At 44.2% G+C, this 26,202-nt stretch overlaps 1 protein-coding gene across 1 annotated transcript in view; it reads right to left on the bottom strand.

Moving 5' to 3' along the window:
* USP31 (ubiquitin specific peptidase 31) overlaps window positions 1-26,202 on the bottom strand; it is a 53,123-nt gene that overhangs the window by 25,044 nt on the left and 1,877 nt on the right. Inside the window, 3 exon segments of the mRNA XM_070760225.1 lie at window positions 1,407-1,550; window positions 20,934-21,045; window positions 21,047-21,367. Coding sequence (XP_070616326.1) covers window positions 1,407-1,550; window positions 20,934-21,045; window positions 21,047-21,367 — 577 coding nt within the window.

The following is a 26,202-nucleotide window of genomic DNA, read 5'->3' as shown; positions in this document are numbered from 1 at the left end:
TGTACTGCAGGCCACTGAAGCTGACTGTAGATCTGTAGGTCAGCGGTTCAAATCTCATCACCGGCTCAAGGTTGACTCAGCCTTCCATCCTTCTGAGGTGGGTAAAATGAGGACCCAGATTGTGGGGGCAATATGCTGGCTCTGTTAAAAAGTGCTATTGCTAACATGTTGTAAGCCGCCCTGAGTCTAAGGAGAAGGGCAGCATTAAATAAATAAATAAATGAATGAATGAATGAATGAATGAATGAATGAATGAATGAATGAATGAATGAATAAATAAATAAATGTTTATAAAAATAAATATTATTTATAAATAAATAAAAGAAATAAATAAAATATGTATGTTCAAATGTCTTTTCTCTTTTTTTGTTCACTGTTTCCTTTGTCTACTGGTTATATGGTGTGTGTTTTTGTTTTAATGTATGTATGTGTGTGTGTATATATATATGTGTGTGTGTGTGTGTGTGTGTGTGTAGATTGTTAACTCAGAACAATCTACATACATATACCCATGAAAATATACGAAAACAAATATATGTGTCACATGTTTTTGTTGAATTTGAAAATTCAGACTAGAATAAGATCTATTTCGGCCTTATTTTGGCCTCATCAGCTATGCATACCCTCACTGGGACTTGAACTTGCAACCTTTGCCATGTAAGGCAGAGAATTAATCTCTAGGCTACAGTATCCAATCCCGTCAGCTCTGTACCAGGGAAGGGGTACATGTTTTTTGTGTCAAATCACCCTGGTATATTGATGTGTGTGTGTGTGTGTGTGTGTGTGTGTGTGCTTTTTATGTCAGATATATATGTGTATCACATGTTTTTTTGCTGAATGTTTAAAATTAAGGGAGACTAGGATGGCACCATTTCGGCGTATTATTAATATATATATTATATATATTAATATATATATATTTATTTATATATATATATATATATATATATATATATATATATATATATATATATATATATATATGTCACACGTTTAAGCTGAATTTGAAAATTAAGGGAGACTAGGATAGATCTATTTCGGCCTTGTTTTGGCCTCATCAGCTAGCCATACCCACTGGGACTTGGGTAATATATATATATTAATAAAGAATATATTTTTTAAAAAAGAAATGACAGCCAAGGCTCTCTGAAAGCCCCCAAGAATAACATGGGGGAGATTAAAACACCCGAAGACCTGCTGCCTCCCAGCAAGCTCACTTTTGCGTACAGGCCTTTTGTGATCCCAGCAGGAATCCCAGCAAGAAACGCAAACCCCACAACTACCCTAGACAACCCAGTGAGTTCAAGCCATGGGGGCCATTGGTCTTTTGGCCTCCCGTGGTTCTCTCCGTGGGCCTCCTTTGCCGCCGAGCCAGAAGCAAAGGGCTTCAAAGCAGAGGATCTCACCTTCAGAGGGGCTCCCCCATCACCGCTGTTCTTCACTAAATTGTGGAGATCTTCGTGGACTCGGTCCAGAAGCCAGAGCAGGAACTCTTGCGCATCGTGTTGAGAGCTCCCTCGGAACTGCAAGGCGTTCTTGGAGACGATGCTCTGGGAAGGAAGAGCACAGAGCCCTGTTAATATATGAGCAGAGTAACCCTTGTTTGTTTAGAAACATAGAAGACTGGCGGCAGAAAAAGACCTCATGATCCATCTAGTCTGCCCTTGTACTATTTTCTGTATTTTATCTTAGGATGGATATATGTTTATCCCAGGCATGTTTAAATTCAGTTACTGTGGATTTATCAACCACGTCTTCTGGAAGTTTGTTCCAAGGATCTACTTCTCTTTCAGTAAAATAATATTTTCTCATGTTGCCCTTGATCTTTCCCCCAACTAACTTCAGATTGTGTCCCCTTGTTCTTGTGTTCACTTTCCTATTAAAAACACTTCCCTCCTGGACCTTAATCAACCCTTTAACATATTTAAATGTTTTGTTTTTAAAGTTTAATTTTCGTTTTTAATTCCAATTAAAAAAAGGAAAATATCTCAATAATCACATGCAGATCGTTACCCGTTTCGAATTCAATTTGTAAAGGTCTTATGTCTAATTTAATTACATTCATCAATAAGAAGAAAGGTAGGAAGGAGAGTAAATTTTATCTTGTTAAATATTATCTTTGTGTCCATTATTTGTTTTAATCTAAGTTAGTATGATTCTCTGAACATTTCTTTGAGTTGCTCTATTCTGGATCCAGTTGTACCATTTATCCCATGGTTGGTTGGTTTCATCCACTTTCATGCCCTTAATATCTCTCGTCATTTCGTCCATCTCAGCACATCTATAAATTTTCTCAATTGTTTACCAAGGTTCTGCACGCACAGAAACGTTTAGATTGTGATTAATTGTGAATAATTACTTAGCCGCACACAGATTTACCAACTTGGGAGGCTTGATAATATACTGCTCAAAAGAATAAAGGGAACACTTAAAACAACACAATGTAACTCCAAGTACCGGTAAATCAAATTTCTGTGAAATCCAACTGTCCACTTAGGAAGCAACACTGATGGACAATCCATTTCACCTGCTGTTGTGCACATTCAACTTTGTAAAGAACAAAGTATTCAATGAGAATATTTCATTCATTCAGATCTAGGATATGTTATTTGAGTGTTCCCTTTATTTTTTTGAGCAGTGTATTTGGAGAGAACTGAGAAATAACATATTCAGATAAACAGTCTAAAGTCATACACATAATAGTCAGAACAACAATCCAAATATTACCAAGTACAGTGGTACCTCTTCTTACGAACGCCTCTACTAAAGAACTTTTCGAGATACGAACCCGGTGATTTTTTTGCCTCTTCTTCCGAACTATTTTCACCTTACGAACCCGAGCCACCGCCACTGGGATGCCCCGCCTCAGGACTTCCGTTGCCAGCTGAAGCACTGGGATTCCCCTGAGCCTCCCCTCGCTGCGAATCCCCGCCTCCAGACTTCGGTTGCCAACCGAAGCGCCCATTCTTGTGTTGCTGGGATTCCCCTGAGCCTCCCCTCACTGGGAAACCCCACCTCTAGACTTCCGTTGCCAACCAAAACGCCCGTTCTTGTGTTGCTGGGATTCCCCTGAGCTTCCCCTCACTGGGAAACCCCACCTCTAGACTTCCGTTGCCAACCAAAGCGCCCGTTCTTGTGTTGCTGGGATTCCCCTGAGCCTCCCCTCACTGGGAAACCCCACCTCTAGACTTCCGTTGCCAACCAAAGCGCCCGTTCTTGTGTTGCTGGGATTCCCCTGAGCCTCCCCTCACTGGGAAACCCCACCTCTAGACTTCCGTTGCCAACCAAAGCGCCCGTTCTTGTGTTGCTGGGATTCCCCTGAGCTTCCCCTCGCTGGGATTCCTTTCATTTTTGCCGGTGCTGCTTTGAATCCCAGCGAGGGGAGGCTCAGGGAAATCCCAGCAACACAAGAACGGGTGCTTCGGCTGGCAACGGAAGTCCAGAGGCGGGGATTCCCAGCGGCGCAAGGCAAAAGGGGTGACTTTGGGGACAGGGTTGCACGCATTATTTGCTTTTACATTAATTCCTATGGGGAAAATTGCTTCGTCTTACGAACTTTTCTACTTACGAACCTGGTCATGGAACGAATTAAGTTCGTGCGACGAGGTATCACTGTATATGCAGTAAAGCTTACTTACATGTAGAAACTAAACTGATCCAGGTTTCTCCATATCAACACTACAGCTCTATCTCAATAATTAACTCACGCTCAAAACAGCTCCAGCTAGCCAACTAACAAAATTGCCAACAGCTAACAGTCATTGTAAAGTTGCTTTGCATTTTATAATGCTCTGGCCCAATCAGGTTGCAGTTTTCACCCCATGACTCAGCATTCATTACTGTTTAACATGCTTCTTTTATCTTATATGGTAACATAATGGAATATTGCCTAGAATTGAACTAATCTTTGACAAACCGGAAGTCCATTTTTCCAAACTTCTGGTTTGCTCATTTTTTCACCATCCAAGGCTTCAGTGAGGCCTGTGCGTAAGTGTGGGGACTGGGGTGGGGGGGTTGTGTGAATGTGCGGGGGCAGCCTGGAGGTGCACATGCACAGGGGGAGGGAATGGGTGTGGGCACGTATCAGTGTGCTAGCACATACACTCACACATCCTTGCCTTTCGTAAATTGCTTAAGACCCACCTATATCGCCAGGCATGGGGGAATTGAGACATCTCCCCCAGGCTTATATAGTTTTATGTATGGTATGCTTGTGTTGTATGCTTTTTTAAATGACGCGTTTTTAGATACTTTCTTTTAATATTGGATTTGCTGCATTGTATATTGTTATTATTATAGTTATGAGCCGCCCCGAGTCTGCGGAGAGGGGCGGCATACAAATCTAACAGATAGATAGATAGATAGATGGATGGATGGATGGATGGATGGATGGATGGATGGATGGATGGATGGATAGATTAGATAGATAGATAGATAGATAGATAGATAGATAGATAGATAGATAGATAGATAGATAGATAGATAGATAGATAGATAGATAGATAGATAGATAGATAGATAGATAGATAGATATTAAAATAAAATAAAATAAAATAAAATAATAAAATAATAAAATATAAAATAAAATAAAATAAAATATAAAATAAAATAAAATAAAATAAAATAAAATAAAATAAAATAAAATAAAATAAAATAAAATAAAATAAAATAAAATAAAATAAAATAAAATAAAATAAAATAAAATAAAATAAAATAAAATAAAATAAAATAAAATAAAATAAAATAAAATAAAATAAAATAAAATAAAATAAAATAAAATAAAATAAAATAAAATAAAATAAAATAAAATAAAATAAAATAAATCCCTTCGGCACGCAAACAAAAACAGGTTCCCCATCACGGGCCCAGAGTCTCTAGCTAGCCACCAATGGAGCAGCGCCACCCGCTAAGTAGATTCTTGTACATAGGCATTTTGAATAACAAATCAGTTTAATTGGAACGTTATGTGTGGCCCTGAACTTTCGAGCCTGACAGCCCACCTGTGACAATGGGCAAAAGAGGAAATGCGCAAACACACCGAACCCTCGAAAGGTGGGGCAGGGCAGGGATGGGTTTCGGAACCAGCTTGATGCCAATGCCAAGCGAACCCCCTCCCTTCTCTTACCACCAACATGCCTCCCCCGGGAACTGCATCCAGGGCAGAAATGCTCTGCCCCCCCCCCCCCATTGTCTGTTTCATTACTATTATAACTTATTTATAATTCATTTGCACTCGGAGAGAATGGCATGCTCATTAATTATGGATCTGTGGTGTGAATCCTTTTCTAGCGCTATGAAGCATTTTCAGCATTTCAATAAGATCGGTGCATTTAAAAGAAGAAGAAAAAGACTTGGAAGTGTTTCTTCTCTGCTCCGTTGGGATGGCCAACGTTTCCGGCCATTTTCAAAATGGAAAATAAGGTGGGGGGGGGGGGCAGATCCGAGAGGAAGAAAATAATTAAATACATGTCCAGCAACCGGAAAGGGCAGCGAGAGGAAGGAGGCAGAAACCGAAATGGGAAAATTTCTATTCCTAAATTATTAAATCCATTGAACTGAAGTAGGGATAGTCAACATAAGGCAGTGATGGAAGCTTCCCATCACGGTTGTGTATCACAATGGCCATAAAACAGGAAGTCATATGAGGACCCAGATGGTTGGGGGCAAGACGCTGATTCTGTAAACCACTGTAAAAGCATTATGAAGCGGTATTATTATTATTATTATTATTATTATTATTATTATTATTATTATTATTATTAATTGGATTTGTATGCCGCCACTCTCCGTAGACTCGGGGCGGCTAACAACAGTGGTAAAAACAACATGCGACAATCCAATACTAAAACAGCTAAAAAACCCTTATTTTAAAACCAATCATACATACAAACATACGCAAATTGTAGAAGCCTAGGGGGAAAGAATATCTCAGTTCCCCCATTGCCTGACGACAGAGGTGGGTTTTAAGAAGCTTACAAAAGGCAAGAAGGGTGGGGGCTATTCTAATATGTGGGGGGAGTTGGTTCCAGAGGGCCGGGGCCGCCACAGAGAAGGCTCTTCCCCTGGGTCCCGACAAGTGACATTGTTTAGTTGACGGGACCTGGAGAAGGCCCACTCTGTGGGACCTGGCTGGTCGCTGGGATTCGTGCGGCAGAAGGCGGTCCCTGAGATAGTCTGGTCCGGTGCCATGAAGGGCTTTATAGGTCATAACCAACACTTTGAATTGTGATCGAAAACTGATCGGCAACCAATGCAGACTGCGGAGTGTTGGTGTAACATGGGCATATTTAGTATATAAGTCTGCAACCCAACAAGAGCAACACAGACCTCAGAGGAGAATCAGAACTGCAGAAAAAACAAAGGCTGCCAACCTGCCTTCCATTGAGGACCTGCAGACTGCACGAGTCAAAAAGAGGGCGTGGAAAATATTTACTGACCCCTCGCATCCTGGACATAAATTGTTTCAACTCCTAACCTCAAAGTGTCGCTACAGAGAACTGAACACCAAAACAACTAGACACAAGAACAGTTTCTTCCTGAATGCCATCACTCTGCTAAACAAATAATTCTCTCAACACTGTCAAACTTTTTAATTAGGTCTGCACTTCTATTTCTACTAGTTTTTTCTCATCATTCCTATCACCCATTTCCTCCCACTTAGGACTGTATGACTGTCATTGTTGCTTGTATCCTTATTAATATTGATATTGTTTCCTGATTGCTTATTTGACTCATGTGACAATCATTAAGTATTGTGCCCCACAAATCTATATCGGTAGCTGAGGAAGCAGGTTGTTGCCACAGTTATGCTCATTTTTGCAGCGTGATCCGTTTTATTGTTTTTTTACATGATTTTCCCGTTTTTTAAAAAATTTAGACTAAGTTTTTAATTATTGGATTTGTTAATGACAATCATTAATTAATTGACAATTGACAATTAATGACAATCATTAAGTGCTGTACCACATGATTCTTGACAAATGTATTTTTTTTTCTTTTATGTACGCTGAGAGCATCTGCACCAAGACAAATTCCCTGTGTGTCCAATCACACTTGGCCAATAAAATTCTATTTTAGAGGAATAACAAGCAGGAAGAGGGAGATTGTGATCCTGCTATATAGAGCGCTGGTGAGACCACATTTGGAATACTGTGTTCAGTTCTGGAGACCTCACCTACAAAAAGATATTGACAAAATTGAACGGGTCCAATGACGGGCTACAAGAATGGTGGAAGGTCTTAAGCATAAAACGTATCAGGAAAGACTTAATGAACTCAATCTGTATAGTCTGGAGGACAGAAGGAAAAGGGGGGACATGATCGAAACATTTAAATATGTCAAAGGGTTAAATAAGGTTCAGGAGGGAAGTGTTTTAATAGGAAAGTGAACACAAAAACAAGGGGACACAATCTGAAGTTAGTTGGGGGAAAGATCAAAAGCAACATGAGAAAATATTATTTGACTTAAGGAGTAGTAGATGCTTGGAACAAACTTCCAGCAGACGTGGTTGGTAAATCCGCAGGAACTGAATGTAAACATGCCTGGGATAAACATAGATCCATCCTAAGATAAAAGACAGGAAATAGTATAAGGGCAGACTAGATAAGTGCATTAGCGTGCCTTCCGTCCCGTCTTAATGTCTCTTTATGTTTGACTAGCATCATTCTAGAAGAACCTGGAATTGAATACTCAGCTAGGCTTCCACATTTAGACCAGGCACACAAGTCGTTTGAAAACCAAAAGAATCGAGCCCATTATTTAAGAAACGCAACACTGGAGACTGTTCTAGGTAAAAAAAGAAAAGCCATCCGAAGGACGGGAATCTCTGCCAGCTGACAGGCAGGAGGCTCCCCGGCTCCCCTGGGGAAGAGAGGCCCAGCGCAGCCCCTCAGCCAGGAGGAGGTGGGACCCCCTGAAAGCCCACGGAGCAGCGGAGGAGCGCGGCTCGTTTGCTCTGCGCTTGGGTGAACACGCTCCGTGCCGTAAAAGTGAAGCCGTGCGTGCCGTGTGCGAACTCAGCCCAGGAGCACATCCGCGCGACGTGTACGCTAGCATAATCAGGACAAATGTGCCTTGCGACAGGGAAATTGGTGGCTAGGTCAAACGGCAGTGGAAGAGGAGCCCTGCAGTTGTGCTTTTTCACACGGCAAACCAAGCGGCAGATTTACGAGGGGCTGCACGTCCTCAGAAGGCAAGAGGGCAAGGGGCATTTGGCCAGTGGTTTTTCTTTCCCTGCTTTGGTGGGGCACTACCTGTTCCTCTAAGGCAGAACTGGGCAGGATGCGTCCCGAGGGCCGGATGCGGCCCACCCACGGTCTGTGACCAGCTCGCGGAGGTCGGTCAAACTTTTCTAGATAAGAACCGGGTGTTCAAGTTATAATATATAATATATAATTTTTATAAAATATATATAATATATAACATTAACATATAACATATAACATATAACAACGTATAAAACATATAACGTATAATGTATAAACCAGCTCCCCCCGGAGATTAGAACTGCCCCCACCCTCCTTGCCTTCCGTAAACTCCTTAAAACTCACCTCTGCCGTCAGGCATGGGGGAATTGAGGCATCCCCCCCCCCCTCCGGGCCTATACAATTTATGTATGGTATGTCTGTGTGTATGTCTAGTTTAATAATGGTTTTTTTTTAAATTTTTTAAATTTATTAGATTTGTTGTGAATTGTTTTATTATATGTTGTGAGCCGCCCCGAGTCTACGGAGAGCAGTGGCATACAAATCTAATAAATAAATAAAATAAATAACATAATTATAATTTATAATTTATAATTATAATATAATTAACTCAGTTATACCCAATAATATACGGTATTTATGCTGTTTTTATCATTGTTGTTAGCGGCCCCGAGTCTACAGAGAAGGGCGGCATACAAATCCAATAAATAATAATAATAATAATAATAATAATAATAATAATAATAATAAACTGAGTTAATTATATTAGTCCGGCCCTATAAAAACATCCCAATTTCTCATGCGGCCCTACGGCCAAATTAATTGCCCACCCCTGCTCTAAGGGAACTCTGCCCACCATCAAATGGTCAGTCAGTGTCCATCAAAGGGGCCACTCCTGGAAGGAATTGGGGGATAGGGACATGGGAGCTTCCCAGCTGCTTATTCATCTCCCCATTTTATCACTACTGCCCCCCTACCCCACCCCACCCCCACCCCCAGGAAAATGGCATTTCCCCCTATTGCAGCAGGGTGAGAAGAAATGCCATGCAAGTTAGGAAAAGCACAATAGAACAACTTGAACTTTCTGAGAACAGATTTCGGGTGGTCTAAACAAGATTTAAGACTTATTAGATTTGTATGCCGCCCCTCTCCGAAGACTCGGGGCGGCTCACAACAACAACAATACAATACACAGAGTACAAATCCAATATAAGTTAAAAAATGAAATTTAAAACCCATAGGTATTAAAAACAGTAATTACTACACAATCACACCATTCTCATGTATTACAATCAAGAAAAAAGGTGATGGGGGGGAGAGATAGTTATTCCCCCCATGCCTGGCGACATAGATAGGTCTTCAACAAGGAACAAGTTCAAGGACGATTGGACAGTGTGACCAGAGGGGGGGCTGCTAAGGTGGAAGGGTGACCTGTGCTTGCCCCCGTGGCTCTGAGGGGTGGCGGAGTGCAGCGCAATGATGCTACCGCACCCGGGCAGGTAGAAAAATCGCACACGGACACGCAGTTGTCCATGGGCATGCCTGTGTGTCCGCGTGTGATTTAGGTGCGGCAGCAGAATTGCGCTGGACTCCGCTAGCACCCAGAGCCACGGGGGGGGGGAGCACACGTCACCCTTCCACCTTAGCAGCCCACGTCTCTGCGCGCTGAGCTGTCGCAGGGGGATAAATAGAAGCCGCCTGCTTGTCAACGAAGCAGCACTTGATTTTCAAAGGAAAAAGCTGTTGAGACGCCAGCCTAAACAGGGTCAGAAACTGTTAAAAATACCCTTCTTGGGTTATGGAAACAAAAGTGCTCTGAAGAGCTTTCCTTTTGCCAGGATTGATGATGGTCATAACGCCTGGCTTTGCGCTGAAAGGCCTTTCAGCAGGAGGGGGGGATGGGGTGGTAGATGAAGCATGAATCTGCCGCACGAATCCCAGCGACCAGTTAGGTCCCACAGAGTTGGCCTTCTCCGGGTCCCGTTGACTAAACAATGCCGCTTGGTGGGACCCAGGGGAAGAGCCTTCTCTGTGGCGGCCCCAACCCTCTGGAACCAGCTCCCCCCAAAGATCAGAATTGCCCCCAGCCTCCTCGCCTTTCGTAAGCTCCTTAAAACCCACCTCTGCCATCAGGCATGGCGGAATTGAGATATTAATAATAATAATAATAATAATAATAATAATAATAATAATATTTTATTAGATTTGTATGCCGCCCCTCTCCGAAGACAGCAATAAAAATAGTATAACAATGGGACAAATCTAATAATAAAATATATAAAAACCCCAACAATTAAAAACCATACAGCACATACACACCAAACGTGAAATATAATAAGCCTGGGGGAGATGTCTTAGTTCCCCCATGCCTGGCGATATAGGTGGGTCTTGAGTAACTTGCGAAAGACAAGGAGGGTGGGGGCCATTCTAATCTCCAGGGGGAGTTGATTCGAGGGCCGGGGCTGCCACAGAGAAGGCTCTTCCCCTGGGGCCCGCCAAACGACATTGTTTGGTCCACGGGACCCGGAGAAGGCCAACTCTGTGGGACCTTATCGGCCGCTGGGATTCGTGCAGTAGAAGGCGGTTCCGGAGATATTCTGGTCCAATGCCATGTAGGGCTTCCTTTCCCCCTAGGCCTATACAATTTATGCATGATATGTTTGTGTGTATGTTTGGTTTTTAATAAGGGTTTTTTAATTATTTTAAATATTAGATTTGTCATATGCTGTTTTATTATTGTTGTTAGCCGCCCCGAATCTACAGAGCTGGGCGGCATACAAATCTAATTAATAATAATAATAATAATAATAATAATAATAATAATAATAATAATGAATAGGAGGGTGGCATGCATGGTCCGTCGTCGTCGTCCCCCCCGACCCCATCCATGCTCCCCTCTGTTGGGTGGATTTTCCATTGCCAACTGGACCTTCTTCCAAAAGCTCCCAGGGAACCCCTCGTAGGAATGGCTGAGAGACCCCAGAAGCGTCATTCCACAAGGCCTTCAAATGAACAGGCACAGAAGGGGAAACCAGGAAGAGTGGATCCAAGAAATGTGGACCAGGTCAGTTTGACATGGCTTAATTCTGCCAAGCATGCCTTTAGCATTTAGCACAGCCACATTTATTTATTTATTTACCCCATTTCCATACTGCCCATCAAACTTCCACGCCTCTGGGCAGTTGAGAGGCAGAACAGTGAGATGATATAAAAAGCTATAGTTTAAAACGAAGTTAAACGCCGTCACCCCTGTTCATTCCCTATGCGTTTTCAACTCTCAGCTCAGGGGAACACTCGCTTCCTACATATTATGGACCACACCTGAGTCACACCAAGCCCTTCTCCTCCATCCCTCCATGCCAAGATGCAACACCAGAGCCAGAGACTTTGCTGGTGGATGGGGGGAACGGGGGAGAGTCAGAGAGTTACAGCTACAGTGGTACCTCTACTTAAAAACTTAATTCGTTCCATGACCAGGTTCTTAAGGAGAAACGTTTGTAAGAAGAATCATTTTTTCCCATAGGAATCAATGTAAAAGCAAATAATGTGTGCAACTGGGGGAAACACAGGGAGGGTGGAGGCTCTGCTTCCTCGCAGAAGATTCCTAGAGAGGCCCCACAGAGGCTTCTCCCTACCTTTTCCAACCCTGTTTCCTCTCAGGACATTCCTAGAGAGGCCCCACGGAGGCTTCTCCCCGCCTTTTCAGGCCCTGTTACCTCCCAAGAGATTCCTAGAGAGGCCCCACAGAGGCTTCTCCCCGCCTTTTCTGGCCCTGTTTCCTCCCAGGAGATTCCTAGAGAGGCCCCACAGAGGCTTCTCCCCAACCTTTTCAGGATGTGTTTCCTCCCAGGAGATTCCTAGAGAGGCCCCACAGAGGCTTCTCCCCACCTTTTCAGGATGTGTCTCCTCCCAGGACATTCCTAGAGAGGCCCCAAGGAGGCTTCTCCCTGCCTTTTCCGGCCTTGTTTCCTCCCAGGAGATTCCTAGAGAGGCCCCACGGAGGCTTCTCCCCACCTTTTCTGGCCGTTTTTCCTCCCAGGAGATTCCTAGAGAGGCCGCACGGAGGCTTCTCCCTGCCTTTTCCAGTTAGTTTCAGAGGCTTGGGTTTGTAAGTGGAAAATGGTTCTTGAAAAGAGGCAAAAAAAAACTTGAGCACCCGGTTCTTATCTAGAAAGTAGAGGTGTTTGTAGGTAGAGGTACCAATGTAATGCTAAACCTTGTGCCGCCAAACACCTCCCAAAAAGAAAATGTCATGAAATACCTAACAACACCTCCTCCTCCTGCTCCACTCTCTTTTTTTACAGTTTCTGAGTGTTGGTTTACATCTTGTGACAGCAGCCAACACCCCCTGCCCTGCTGCTGAAGAGCGGCAAACTGACAGAAAACCCTTCCCTCTCAAGGACGGGAAGAAAACAGGTCAACCTAGCTGGCAGATAAGGCCCTGGAGGCCTCCAAGGCCCAGGCTGGGTTCCATCTCAATGGATTTTCAGTTTGCAGCAACTGAGAATATGGGCCAAGCGTGCAGCAAATGGACATTTCCCCACATTGTTTCACCAGGGGGGGACTTCAAGATGGATTAAATTTCTGAAGGAGGAGCGATTCAGCTACTGTGATTGGCTTGACCAGACAGAATAAACAGTGTCCTTCCCCCAAAGAGTCCCTTGAGGAGCTCCTTCTCTTAAGGCTGCTTAAGGGCTCCCCCAAAGCAAACAAAGGCTCACACGCAGCAGCCCCTACTCAAACAAGGATACAGTTAGATCAGTATCAGTAACCCACCTTTGTCACCAAGCTTGGGGAAACTGACATACCCCTAGCTCAGTGTTTCCCAACCTTGGCCATGTGAAGATATCTGGACTTCAACTCCCAGAATTCCCCAGCCAGCATTCGCTGGCTGGGGAATTCTGGGAGTTGAAGTCCAAATATCTTCACGTGGCCAAGGTTGGGAAACACTGCCCTAGCTGTTCCATTTCATGTATGGTTTGTCTGAACTGTATGATTGATTTTTATAAGGGTTTTTAAATTGTTTTTCATATTGGATTTGTATCTCATGTGTTATTTGTTGTGAGCCCCTCCGAGTCCTCAGAAAGGGGCGGCATACAAATCTAATAAATTATTATTATTATTATTATTATTATTATTATTATTATTATCATCATCATCATCATCATCATTATTATTACCATTACCATTACTATTATTATTATTATTACCATTGTTATTATTATATTATTATTATTATTATTATTATTATTATTATTATTATTATTATTATTATCATCATCATCATCATCATCATCATCATAATCAGGCACTCTATGATGGACCTCCTCCAGTGTAAAGAAATAAAGTGGCCCCACAGATGAGCTAAAGAAAAAATGAACCAGACCGATGGGCATTAGGCAGGTTCAACTTGGTGCCAAATAAACCCTCTCAGAGTCATGCCAAATGCATCCCCGGTGCTGGACGGATGCCCAGAGTCTCTCCTGAGGATATCGGTGGTCACTAGACCAGCTCACACTAGTGCCATTGAGGGCACCATGTCTACACATTGCAATGCGCTCGACATGGGGCTACCCTTGAAGAGTGTTCGGAGACTTCAGCTGTTGCAAAAGGCAGGGGCGCATGCAATAATGGGTATTGGTCAGTAAGCCACTCCCATCCAGTCACATGAGCTTTAAGCCCCTCCCACCTGGTCACGTGATTTATATATTTATTTACTTATTTATTTATTTATTAGATTTGTATGCCGCCCCTCTCCGTAGACTCAGGGCGGCTAACAACAATAATAAGACAATGTAAACAAATCTAATATTTAAGTTAATTTAAAAACCCCAATTTAAGAAACCAATCATACATACAGACATACCATGCATAAATTTTATAAGCCTAGGGGGAAGGGAAAGTCTCAATTCCCCCATGCCTGAAAGCAGAGGTGGGTTTTAAGGAGCTTACGAAAGGCAAGGAGGGTGGGGGCAACTCTGATATCTGGGGGGAGTTGGTTCCAAAGGGTCGGGGCCGCCACAGAGAAGGCTCTTCCCCTGGGTCCCACCAAACGACATTGTTTAGTTGACGGGACCCGGAGAAGGCCAACTCTGTGAGACCTAACTGGTCGCTGGGATTCGTGCGGCAGAAGGTGGTCCCGGAGGTATTCTGGTCCGATGCCATGAAGGGCTTTGTAGGTCCTTGATCCTCAAGCCACAGCCACAAAATAAACCACGCACACAATGTGTGCTCGGAGAGGGGTGGCATATAAATCCAATTAAATAAATAAATAAATGTGGCAGTAAAAATGTTGGCAGCCCATCACTGCTTATTACCCCTTCAGATGTGGAAGTTATAAAAGGGAGGGGGAGGGGGGAGGGGAATAGGAGGAGGAGAGAGGGGGAGGGGAAGAGGGAGAAGGAAGAACCTAAGAACCTAAGAAGAGCCCTGCTGAATGGGGCAAAGCCCATCAAGTCCAGTATTCTGTGTCCCACAGTGGCCCACCAATTGTCCACGGAGATCTTGAGCAGAAAGAGAAGGCAAGACCCTCCCTTTCCCTTGACCCCCAACAAGTGGTACTCAAGGGAATCCTGTCTGCCTCAACCATCATAGAGGCGGCACATGGACATCTGTTTCAATAACCATCTATATGCTTGGCATCCATGAATCTGTCTAATCCTGCCTTGAAGCTATCAAGGCTGACAGCTGTCACGACCTCTTCTGGAAGTGAATTCCACAAACCAACGACCCTCTGGGTGAAGAGGAAGAGAAGGAAGAGAAGGGAGAGGAGGAGATGATGATGATGATGGAGCCCCTGCTTGGCGATGCTGGGACAGCCACAGGTGATGGGGAAAGGGAAGAGTTCCTCATCTCTTATTTGCTTTGTTTATGTTCAGATGGATCTATGCAGAACACGTTAGAAAGGGAAGAGAAGATGATGGGTAGCCCTGGCTACCACGAGTGGAGTGGGGAGAACTTCAGAATTAATAGAGGACAGAAACTGGTGATGTTCAGTTGGACATCAGTTGTTCATGGGAACTGCCTGCCTCAGTTTCTCTGCTGGAGGCGCTGACACGTCTCGGGGCAGATTACACCCTGCCTAGATGAATGGTGGCTGGTTTTCCCGTTGAGTTTTGGGCTGGACGGAACAGCTGAGTAAACCCTTGCCTTCCATCTCCCCCATTGTTCTCCCTTTCGGTTGTTAGGGCAAACCTTGGGAAAGATGCTACAAGCATCAAGGGGCGAGAAAAGGGGAATGGGGAAGAACAGTCCCTGTCTCCTTTCCCCAACTTCTGCCAAAAGGAAACTGGGATTTTATTCACGGAGGGGAAAAAGCAATAAATCTGAACAGCAGCGTGCTGTACAAAACGCACCAAGACAGGAGCCCATTTAATGCCCCAAAACCTCTGTGTTTTTTTTCTTTTTTTCAATTTTTTTAATTAGTTTTCATAAAATAGACAACAGACATACATACATTCCACATAAAAGGTGGGGATATATTTTCCCCGCTTATCTCAAAAGTATGAATTTAAGTACATAGAAACATAGAAACATAGAAGACTGACGGCAGAAAAAGACCCCATGGTCCATCTAGTCTGCCCTTTTACTATTTCCTGTATTTTATCTTACAATGGATATATGTTTATCCCAAGCATGTTTAAATTCGGTTACTGTGGATTTACCAACCACGTCTGCTGGAAGTTTGTTCCAAGGATCTACTACTCTTTCAGTAAAATAATACTTTCTCATGTTGCCTTTGATCTTTCCCCCAAAAGAATACATAATTGAATATATAATTGAATGTTAAAAAAGATTTGTTAAACTTATCATTAAAGAAAATTCTTCTCATAATAATTCTTTGTATATAAACTATTTCTAATATATTTCTAAACCAAACTTAATTTATCTAACGCTATTATAACCAAAACAATTTACACATTTGTATCTTAATATTCTATTATTTTTTCTTATCTATCCATATATAAACTTTGTTCCATGTTTCATAAAATTTCGTATCTTCTTGATCATTTAAGCGTCTTGTCATCATATCCATCTCGGCACAGTCCAATATTTTTATGATGACTTCTTCTTCTTTGGAGATATCCTCCCCTTTCCAATTTTACGCATATATAATCCTAGCCGCAGTTAAAATATATATAATTAAGTATAAAATTTCTTTCTTATAGATCTGATTTGTAATTCCTAATAGATAGAATTCCAGGGTAATTTCTATCTCTTGTTTTACTATTTCTTTCATTATTTTCTCTATCATCTTCCAATACATTCTGGCTTTGCTACATGTCCACCATTGGTGATAATAAGACCCTATTTCTTTCATGCATTTCCAACACATCGGGGAAGTCCCAAAACCTCCATGTTCTAATCCTTACCAATTTCTCGCGCTCCCAACTGCTTACTCAAAACCTCCATTCAAAAGAGTGCAGGAAAATACATTCTAAGAGAAATCAAATCTTTTCTAACAGAGATTAAACTCGGCACTTGGGCAGTTCAGATCTGTACGAAGGATTTTCCATGCAGGAACCTTGGGGAAGTTACCAACAGAAGAACAGAAGTTGAACAATGAAGCATCTCTTCTTTCCTGGGTTTTTAATCCCGGGGAAGCTGTGGAACCTCTTCAGGGAGAGAGGAGGGCTCCCTCCAGGGAGGGACCGGGTCTCTTCCATAGTCAGAAGTTTAGCAAGAACTAGGCGACCGAAACAGACGGCAAACAGGGTGAGGCATCCAAAACCCAGCCAGATCCTTTTCAAACCTTTCCTGGGTTTTGCCAATTCCAGGAGAATCTGGTACCAACTGATGGAAAGGCATAGGTTGACTTTGCAACCCTGCTAACTTAACTTGTGGCAAAGAGAACTATGAAGTAGAACTGGAGAACGCATCTCTGTTGGCATGAAAGAAACCAGATGTCCATCAGGACTTCTGCAAGCATTAAAAGGTTAGTCTATAGCAGTGTTTCCCAACCTTGGCAACTTGAAGATATTTGGACTTCAACTCCCAGAATTCCCCAGCCAGCATGTGCTGGCTGGGGAATTCTGAGAGTTGAAGTCCAAATATCTTCAAGTTACCAAGGTTGGGAAACACTGGTCTATAGCAATGTTTCTCAAATAGTGGGGTGGGGGCACCTGGGGGGGGCATGGGGCAATGCCAGGGGGGAACATGCTGTTTTGCCGCAGGGAGTAGGGTTTTTTTGCACAGCAGAGCAGGAGATATGAAGTTGAGATAACAAACCGTTAAGAGACACCATGGAAAAATATTGAACAGGGATGAAAAGAAAGGAGGAGAGAGACGGAGATAATGAGACAAACGTAAGTCTCCCGAAAGCTAAGATAAGGAAATAGATAAATCATGTTCTACCTGTCAATGACTACTTCAGCTTCAATCGCAACAACACAAGAGCACGCAACAGATTGAAACTTAATATTAACCATTCCAAACTTGACCGTAAAAAATATGACTTCAGCAATCGAGTTGTCAAAGCGTGGAACTCATTACCTGACTCAGTAGTGTCAACCCCTAACCCCCAACATTTTTCCCTTAGACTATCCACGATTGACCTCTCCAGGTTCCTTAGAGGTCAGTAAGGGGCGTGCATAAGTGCACCAGTGTGCCTTCCGTCCCCTGTCCAATTGTCTCTCCTTATCTCATTTATCTTTTCTTCCTTTCAAATTTGTTCACCTATACTTTTATATCTTTTCTTCTTTTCTTTATATTATTACATATCTATTCTCTTCAATGTGTATTATGTATTGGACAATAAATAAATAAATAAATAAATAAATAAATAAATAAATAAATAAATAAATAATGTTCGATTACACTGTTAAAACATAGAAACATAGAAACACAGAAGTCTGACGGCAGAAAAAGACCTCATGGTCCATCTAGTCTGCCCTTATACTATTTTCTGTATTTTATCTTAGGATGGATATATGTTTATCCCAGGCATGTTTAAATTCAGTTACTGTGGATTTATCTACCACGTCTGCTGGAAGTTTGTTCCAAGGATCTACTACTCTTTCAGTAAAATAATATTTTCTCATGTTGCTTTTGATCTTTCCCCCAACTAACTTCAGATTGTGTCCCCTTGTTCTTCTGTTCACTTTCCTATTAAAAACACTTCCCTCCTGGACCTTATTTAACCCTTTAATATATTTAAATGTTTCGATCATGCCCCCCCCCCTTTTCCTTCTGTCCTCCAGACTATACAGATTGAGTTCATTAAGTCTTTCCTGATACGTTTTATGCTTGAGACCTTCCACCATTCTTGTAGCCCGTCTTTGGATCCGTTCAATTTTGTCAATATCTTTTTGTAGGTGAGGTCTCCAGAACTGAACACAGTATTCCAAATGTGGTCTCACCAGCATTCTATATAGCGGGATCATAATCTCCCTCTTCCTGCTTGTTATACCTCTAGCTATGCAGCCAAGCATCCTACTTGCTTTCCCTACCGCCTGACTGCACTGTTCACCCATTTTGAGACTGTCAGAAATCACTACCCCTAAATCCTTCTCTTCTGAAGTTTTTGCTAACACAGAACTGCCAATACAATACTCAGTGGCCCTGACTCTTTTACGAAGCAAGCAAAAGTAGTTCTGAACCCCTGTATAATACTAGTCTCTGCTTTTAACAGAATAAAAGAATAACAGAGTTGGAAGGGACCTTGGAGGTCTCCTAGTCCAACCCCTTGCTCAAGCAGGTGGCCATGTACCATTTCATACACATCTCTTCTTTAAAATGACAGTTGTCTCTTCTTTAAAATCTCCAGTGATGAAGCCCGCACAACCGCTGAAGGGAAGCCATTTCACTGAGGAATGATTCTCAGGGCTTGGAAAACATTCTTGACAGAGAGTAACAATGAAAAAGCTTGCAAACCAGAAAGAGCTGGGAAGATCATTAGCACCTAGTTAGGGAGGGGGGGGGGGAATGCTACAAAAAAACCTACATTCAGAGTATAAAATGAGCCGGGGTGGCGCAGCAGGTAGAGTGCAGTACTGCAGGCCACTGAAGCGGACTGTAGATCTGTAGGTCAGCAGTTTAAATCTCATCACCGGCTCAAGGTTGACTCAGCCTTCCCTCCTTCCGAGGTGGGTAAAATGAGGACCCGGATTGTGGGGGCAATAGGCTGGCTCTGTTAGAAAGTGCTATTGCTAACATGTTGTAAGCTGCCCTGAGTCTAAGGAGAAGGGCGGCATAAAAATCGAATGAATGAATGAATGAATGAATGAATGAATGAATGAATGAATGAATGAATGAATAAAACGCACCTGAATTTTCAGCTTCTTTTAGGGAGGAAAAAGGGGCATCTTATACTCTGAAAAAATATGGTGTTTGTACAAGGGTAACATTAGAAAAAGTCAGAGCCCCAAAACCAGATGGGACCCCTTTCACCCAATGGTGGACCCACCCATCAAGGAAGCCACAGGAACCACAGAAGGATCCCCTCAAAAGGGAAGCGGGTGGAAGGAAGGCACAGACTCAGCTGGTGGAGAGACACAGGAATCAATTCAGCCATCAAGGGCACACGGAGAAAATCCACACTTCCACGCTGCTGAGACAATACAAAAGCTAAAAAGGCAACACGAAGACCAGGACCTCATCTTGGCTATCAACACCCAGAGCAGCAGGGATTGACCCCGGACAAACCAGCAAGCAGAAGTCAACAACCTGATGAAGGATGGACCAAGGAGAAAACAACCCTTACAGGGCATAAGACTGCATGTAAACAGGCAGCAAACCCCGCCATTCCCAGCACCGAGGATCTTTCCTAGTTCGGCAACATTTCCAACAAACCGCCCAGCGCCCAGGCGCTTCTAGGGACCCACAATCAGAGACAGGATGGCACATTGGTTAGAGTGCAGCACTGCAGGCTCCTTCAGCTAACTGCTAGTTGTAGTTCAGCAGTTCAAATCTCATCACCAGGTCCAGGTTGACTCAGCCTTCCATCCTCCTGAAGGGAGTAAAATGAGGACCCAGATTGTTGGGGGCAAGAGGCTGACTCTGTAAACGGCTTAGACAGGGCTGTGAAAGCACTAGGAAGAGGTGTATATAAGTCTAAATGCTATTGCCCTTCCTTCCTTCCTTCCTTCCTTCCTTCCTTCCTTCCTTCCTTCCTCCCTCCCTCCCTCCCTCCCTTTCTTGGTGGGTCAAATGAGGACCCAAATTGTTGGGGGCCAGAGGCTGACTCTTTAAATCTCTTAGAGAGGTGTGTCAAAGCACTATGAAGCAGTATATAAGTCTAAATGCTATTGTCCTCCCTCCCTCCCTCCCTCCCTCCCTTGGTGGGTCAAATGGGGGCCCAGATTGTGGGGGGCAAAAATGCTGATTCTGTAAACCTTATAAGTCTAAATGCTATTGCTATTTTCCTTCCTTCCTTCCTTCCTTCCTTGCTTCCTTCCTTCCTTCCTTCCTTCCAAGAGGGGTGGCATACAAGTCTAATAAATTATATTATTATTATTATTATTATTATTATTATTATTATTATTATTATTATTATTATTATTATTCCTTGTGCCCACTGCCAGGAGTTCAATTCTGGACTCAGCCTTCCATCCTTCCCAGGTGGGTCAAATGAGGAGCCAGATGGTTGGGGGGCAGTAGGATGACTCTATAAACCGAAGCGGTGCATAAGGCTAAAGACTATTGCCACCCTCCCCACACACACACACACCCCACACCCGGGAGGCCGGGAGCCGCTCTCCGCACTGCGGGGTCCGGCCGGGCCGGGCTCACCTTGAACTCGCGGCTGTGCTGCGGCGTGTACTGGAGGGTCCAGAGGGCGCGCACCAGCTGGGCCAGCTGCTCGGTCACCTCCCCGGCGCGGGGCTCGGGCGGCGGCGGGGGGGGGCGGCGGAGCGTCGTCTTCGGCGGGCGGCCCCCCTCGGAACTGCTCCAGCGCCAGGAACTCGGCCAGCGGCTCCGTGTTGCTCAGGCACTGCAGCACGGCGTTCATGAAGCACGTGTTGCCGTGGTTGCGCAGCCCCGACACGCCGGGCACCAGCGCCCCGACGGCCGGGGGGCAACACGGGGGGGGGCGCCGCCGCCGCCGCCGCCGAGAGCGGTCCCGCCTGCCCGGCCTGCCGCTCCTCCTGCTCCTCCTCCGCGGGCGGCTGAGGCGGCTGAGGCGGCGGCTGCTCCGGGGGCGGCCGTGGCGGGGAGGCCCCGTGCTCGCCGCCCAGGTGCGAGAGCGTGGAGAGCGTCCGCAGCACGCGGCTGACCAGCCCGCCCAGCGACGAGCCCCCCGTGCCGCGCCCGCGGAATAGCAGCCGCTTCCCCAGCGAGCGCTTCTCCTTCTCCTTGCCCCCCGCCGACGCTGGGCCCGCCGCCCCGGACGCCGGCAGCCCCGAAGCCGGCGCGCCGCTCACCCGGCCCGCCATAGCGGAGCGGGAGGACGGGGGGGGGGGGGGCAGCGCCGCAACCGGGCCGGCGGCTCAGGCGGGCGGAGGGCTCCGGCGGCGACAGGGGCGGGGCGTCAGGCACGGCGGGGCGTCACGCACGAAGCCGGCCGCGCCATCTTTAGCACGGGCGCCGCGCCTTCCTTCAATGGCGGAGCGGGCCGCCATTTTGGAGACGGGCAGGGCTTAAAGGGACCGCGCGGCCGCTCTGCACACCCATCCCCGCCCTGTCTATGGCCGAGCGTGGGTCCTCCCGCAGCCCCAGAGGTAGGCTGCTAAGGTGAGGGTGTGTGTGTACCCGAATCCAGTAATGGGCTGCTGCCCCCACGGGGCTCGGGGTGGATGCAGTGGGGGTATATTTTATATTTTTTACTAATATCATAATTTAATAATAATAATAATTTATTAGATTTGTATGCCGCCCCTCTCCGTAGACGTGTATTATGTACAGTATATGAATATTGAATATTGTTATATCTAATTTTCCCCCTTATTTTTCTTTTTACTAGTATCATGTATGATGATATCTTTACATACCTCCAATATGTACTTGACAAAACAAACAAATAAATAAATAGTAAGTTTATGAACTAGTTATTGAATACTTAATAGTTTTTTTATTGTCCTTCCTTCTCTAGTATCTTCGTATGATCCTTAATTACTTTTAAAACAGGAAACGAATAGTGTGTTTTACCCATAAATGCTTTAATCATGATCTAGAACTGGACTTTTGTAGCAATGAAAGAAAATTGGGCTCGTTGCCTAATCTGTTATCATACTGAACCTTGTGGGTTCAGTACAAAACCTTCAAATGTGACTGGCTCCTCAACCAATAATGCTGTCGATCATTTGTCATTTTTGTGGCTATTCAAATCATGGGACTTAATCAACTGAAAAAGAGTCCAAGCACCTATTTGAAAACGTATCTTGGCCGGTAGGCCACTCCCACCCAGTCACATGACCCACAGGCGCCCCTGCGTGTCCGCGCAAGATTCCACTCCCTGCCCAGGTGCAGTAGCAGAATTGCACTGGACTCTGCTAGCACTCAGAGTCACAGGAGCGAGCACACGTCACTGTTCCACCTTAGCAGCCCACCTCTGCTCTGATCAGTATATAAAGTTATTAGAAACATAGAAGACTGACGGCAGAAAAAGACCTCATGATCCATCTAGGCATGTTTAAATTCAGTTACTGTGGATTTATCTACCACGTCTGCTGGAAGTTTGATCCAAGGATCTACTACTCTTTCAGTAAAATAATATTTTCTCATGTTGCTTTTGATCTTTCCCCCAACTAACTTCAGATTGTGTCCCCTTATTCACACACTGTCATTCCTAAACTGATTTCCATCTGCCAAGACCCTTTGCAAAGATGGAAATAACCTTTGCACCTTCCTGGTAGCTGACAAGCACATCTACTCAAGGCCTTAGATAGGCACATGAAACAGCAGGATTGACCATCTGCAATCTACAAGGAAATGAATACTGTACAGTGGTACCTCTACTTAAGAACTTAATTCGTTCCGTAACCAGGTTCTTAAGTAGAAACGTTCTTAAGTAGAAGCAATTTTCCCCATAGGAATCAATGTAAAAGCAAATAATGCGTGCAAACCCATTAGGAAAGAAATAAAAGCTCGGAATTTGGGTGGGAGGAGGAGGAGGAAGAAGAGAAGGAGGAGAGTCGCTGCCGAAGGAAGGAGGGGAGGGGAGGGGAATCAAAAAAATCCAAAACTTTAAGGCTTAAAAAAAAGAGGGACTCTGAGGCTGCGAGGAGGCACCCGCCGCGCGACTGCCTCCTATACACTGGCTGCTGCTGCTGCTACCTGCTGCCTCTTCCTTCCCATGCTGAAGGGCTCCCCTCTCCTCTCACTCGCTAGATATGTAGCCAGCGCCTGTCCTTCGCTGTGGTGACTCCTTGGCTGCCCAGAGCGAAGGGAGCGTTTCTTTTCTCTGGGCGCTGGCAGAGGTTTATTCTCTCTCCAAGCGCCCAGAGAAAGGAAAATGCTTTGTTCGCTCTGGACTGCCAAAGCCTCCTTAAGCGCCACCGAAAGGCTCCTCTGGCAGCCCAGGAAAGCCCAAGATGGCTGGGATTAAAGGGGGAATGGCAGGAAACTGGCCAGGCCTTCATGCCGCTCTCAAATTTCCTGAGAGATTTTTCCTGGCTCAGGTTCTTAAGTAGAAAATGGTTCTTAAGAAGAGGCAAAAAAATCTTGAACGCTCGGCTCTTATCTAGAAAAGTTCTTAAGCAGAGGCATTCTTAAGTAGAGGTACCACTGTATTTGGGTCTGTCTTATTCAATCAAACTACGCTATAAATTAAGGCCTTAACACTTTTGTTCTATCTTTCACTCCCTCTCTTACAAGCTATTGTTTTGCCACTGGCCTTATCTGGCTGAGATCTGAGGAACGCATCCTTTCTTGTATTAATTATGCCCCTGAACAAACCAACCAACCTCCCTCTCTTGTTGCTAAACTACTTCCAGAAATCCTCCCTTGTTGAAACGTGCCTTTGCCCGACGGAGCTGATTAATTCCTCCTTTTTCTTTTGTTGACATCCTCAGTTCAGGACTTCAAAACCTACTGCAAATTACACTAGTATTAAAATACCACCATTCAGTCTTCCACAAGGGAACGCATTTCCCTTTTCCATTAGAGTTTTTTTTTTAAATGGGTTTATAAGCAGTTTTCAAGTCAACACATTCAGCCATTTAAAGAAGAATTGGTGTGACATTTATTATTTATTCGACTTCTATACCACCCAATCCCAAAGGCCATGAACCTTAGTTCAAAACAGGTATCATTCCTGAGTTGTTGGAGAGGTTTTTTTAAACATTCCTGAAGGCAGACCAGAATTTGTTCAACTAATTTTACTTTTCTTTGAGTTTTTACACATGCTGTATTCTAGGTACTTTTTTCCCAGAGATTTGCTCCTCAACTCTCTTTTAATGAAGAAACTGGTTGCACTATTTTATAATAATAATAATAATAATAATAATAATAATAATAATAATAATAATAATAAACCCGAAAAAGTGGTCGAAAATGAGCAAGCAAATCTACTGTGGGACTTCCAACTTCAGACTGACCAAATTCTGAAGCATAACACATCAGACATCCTGATTGTGGAGAAAAAGAAAGCATGGATCATCGACATCGCAATCCCAGGAGACAGCAGAATTGAGGAGAAGCAGCTAGAGAAATTAGTGAAATACGAAGATCTAAAAATCGAGCTGCAACGACTCTGGCATAAGCCAATGAAAGTGGTCCCAGTGGTACTTGGCACGCTGGGCGCAGTGCCAAAGGATCTCAGCGGACATTTGAAAACCATCGGAATTGACAAAATCTCCATCTGTCAATTGCAAAAGGCCGCTTTACTGGGATCGGCAAACATAATTCACCACTACATCACGCAGTCCTAGGTGCTTGGGAAGCTCCCGACTGGTGATGAAATACGAAATCCAACATAGTGATCTTGTTTGCTGTGTTGTACTGACATAATAATAATAATAATAATAATAATAATAATAATAATAATAATAATAACAACAACAACAATAATAATAATAATATATTAGATTTGTATGCCGCCTCACTCTGAGGACCACAGAAGGAAATGGGAACAATCTGGGTGTGTCTTAAGGGGTCATGCCAGCCTCACTACCCTTCTCCCTCCCTGGGATTCTCAACAATCCACTTTATATTTCTATCATGGTAGGTTGCAGCCTTCTGGACAAACCACCTGGAAATGCCACAATGTTTGCCTAAACTTTGCATACCTTCTTCCATCTAAATTATAGCAAATGGTTTATACTTATATACCGCTTTTAAAACACTCTCTAAGTCGTTTACAGAGTCAGCCTATCGCCCCCTACAATCTGCGTCCTCATTTTACCAACCTTGGAAGTAGAGGGGAGGCTGCTAAGGTGGAACAGTGATGTGTGCTTGCCCCCGTGGCTCTGAGTGCTGGTGGAGTCCAGCGTAATTAAGCTACTGCACCTGGGCGTCATCTGCCATCATTCTTCTAGGTTTCTATGTTTTTATGTTTCCTCGACTGACAGCCACAACTGAGCCCAGAATAATTTTGCCCCATTTTACCAGTTGTTAAGTGAAGGACTGCAGTTGTTAGCGACAGCCGCTGTTAAGTGAAACTGACTTCCCCATTGAATTTGCTTGTCAGAACTTCACAAAAAGGGAATCACCTGAGCCCAGGAGGCTGCAATGGCCATAAGTATGAATCAGGTGCCAAACATCCAAATTTTGATAACGTGACTACGGGGATGCTGTTGTGGCCCTAAGTGAAAAATGGTTGTGTCACATTTTCAGTACCCTGGGTAAATCTGAATGATCACCAGATGAATGGTGATCTATCAACCTACCTACCCACCCACCCATCCATCCATCCATCCATCTATCTATCTATCTATCTATCTATCTATCTATCAACCTACCTATCTACCCACCCATCCATCCTTCCTTTCTTCCTTCCATCCATCCATCCCTCCATCCATCCATCCATCCATCCATCCATCCATCCATCCATCAACCTACCTACCTACCTACCTACCTATCCATCCATCCATCTAAACCCCTGCGTGTCCATGCGCTATTT

The sequence above is a fragment of the Erythrolamprus reginae genome, chromosome 9 (genome assembly GCF_031021105.1).
Source record: "Erythrolamprus reginae isolate rEryReg1 chromosome 9, rEryReg1.hap1, whole genome shotgun sequence".
Classification (NCBI taxonomy): domain Eukaryota; kingdom Metazoa; phylum Chordata; class Lepidosauria; order Squamata; family Dipsadidae; genus Erythrolamprus; species Erythrolamprus reginae.
This window is presented reverse-complemented; position numbering and strand designations above follow the sequence as displayed.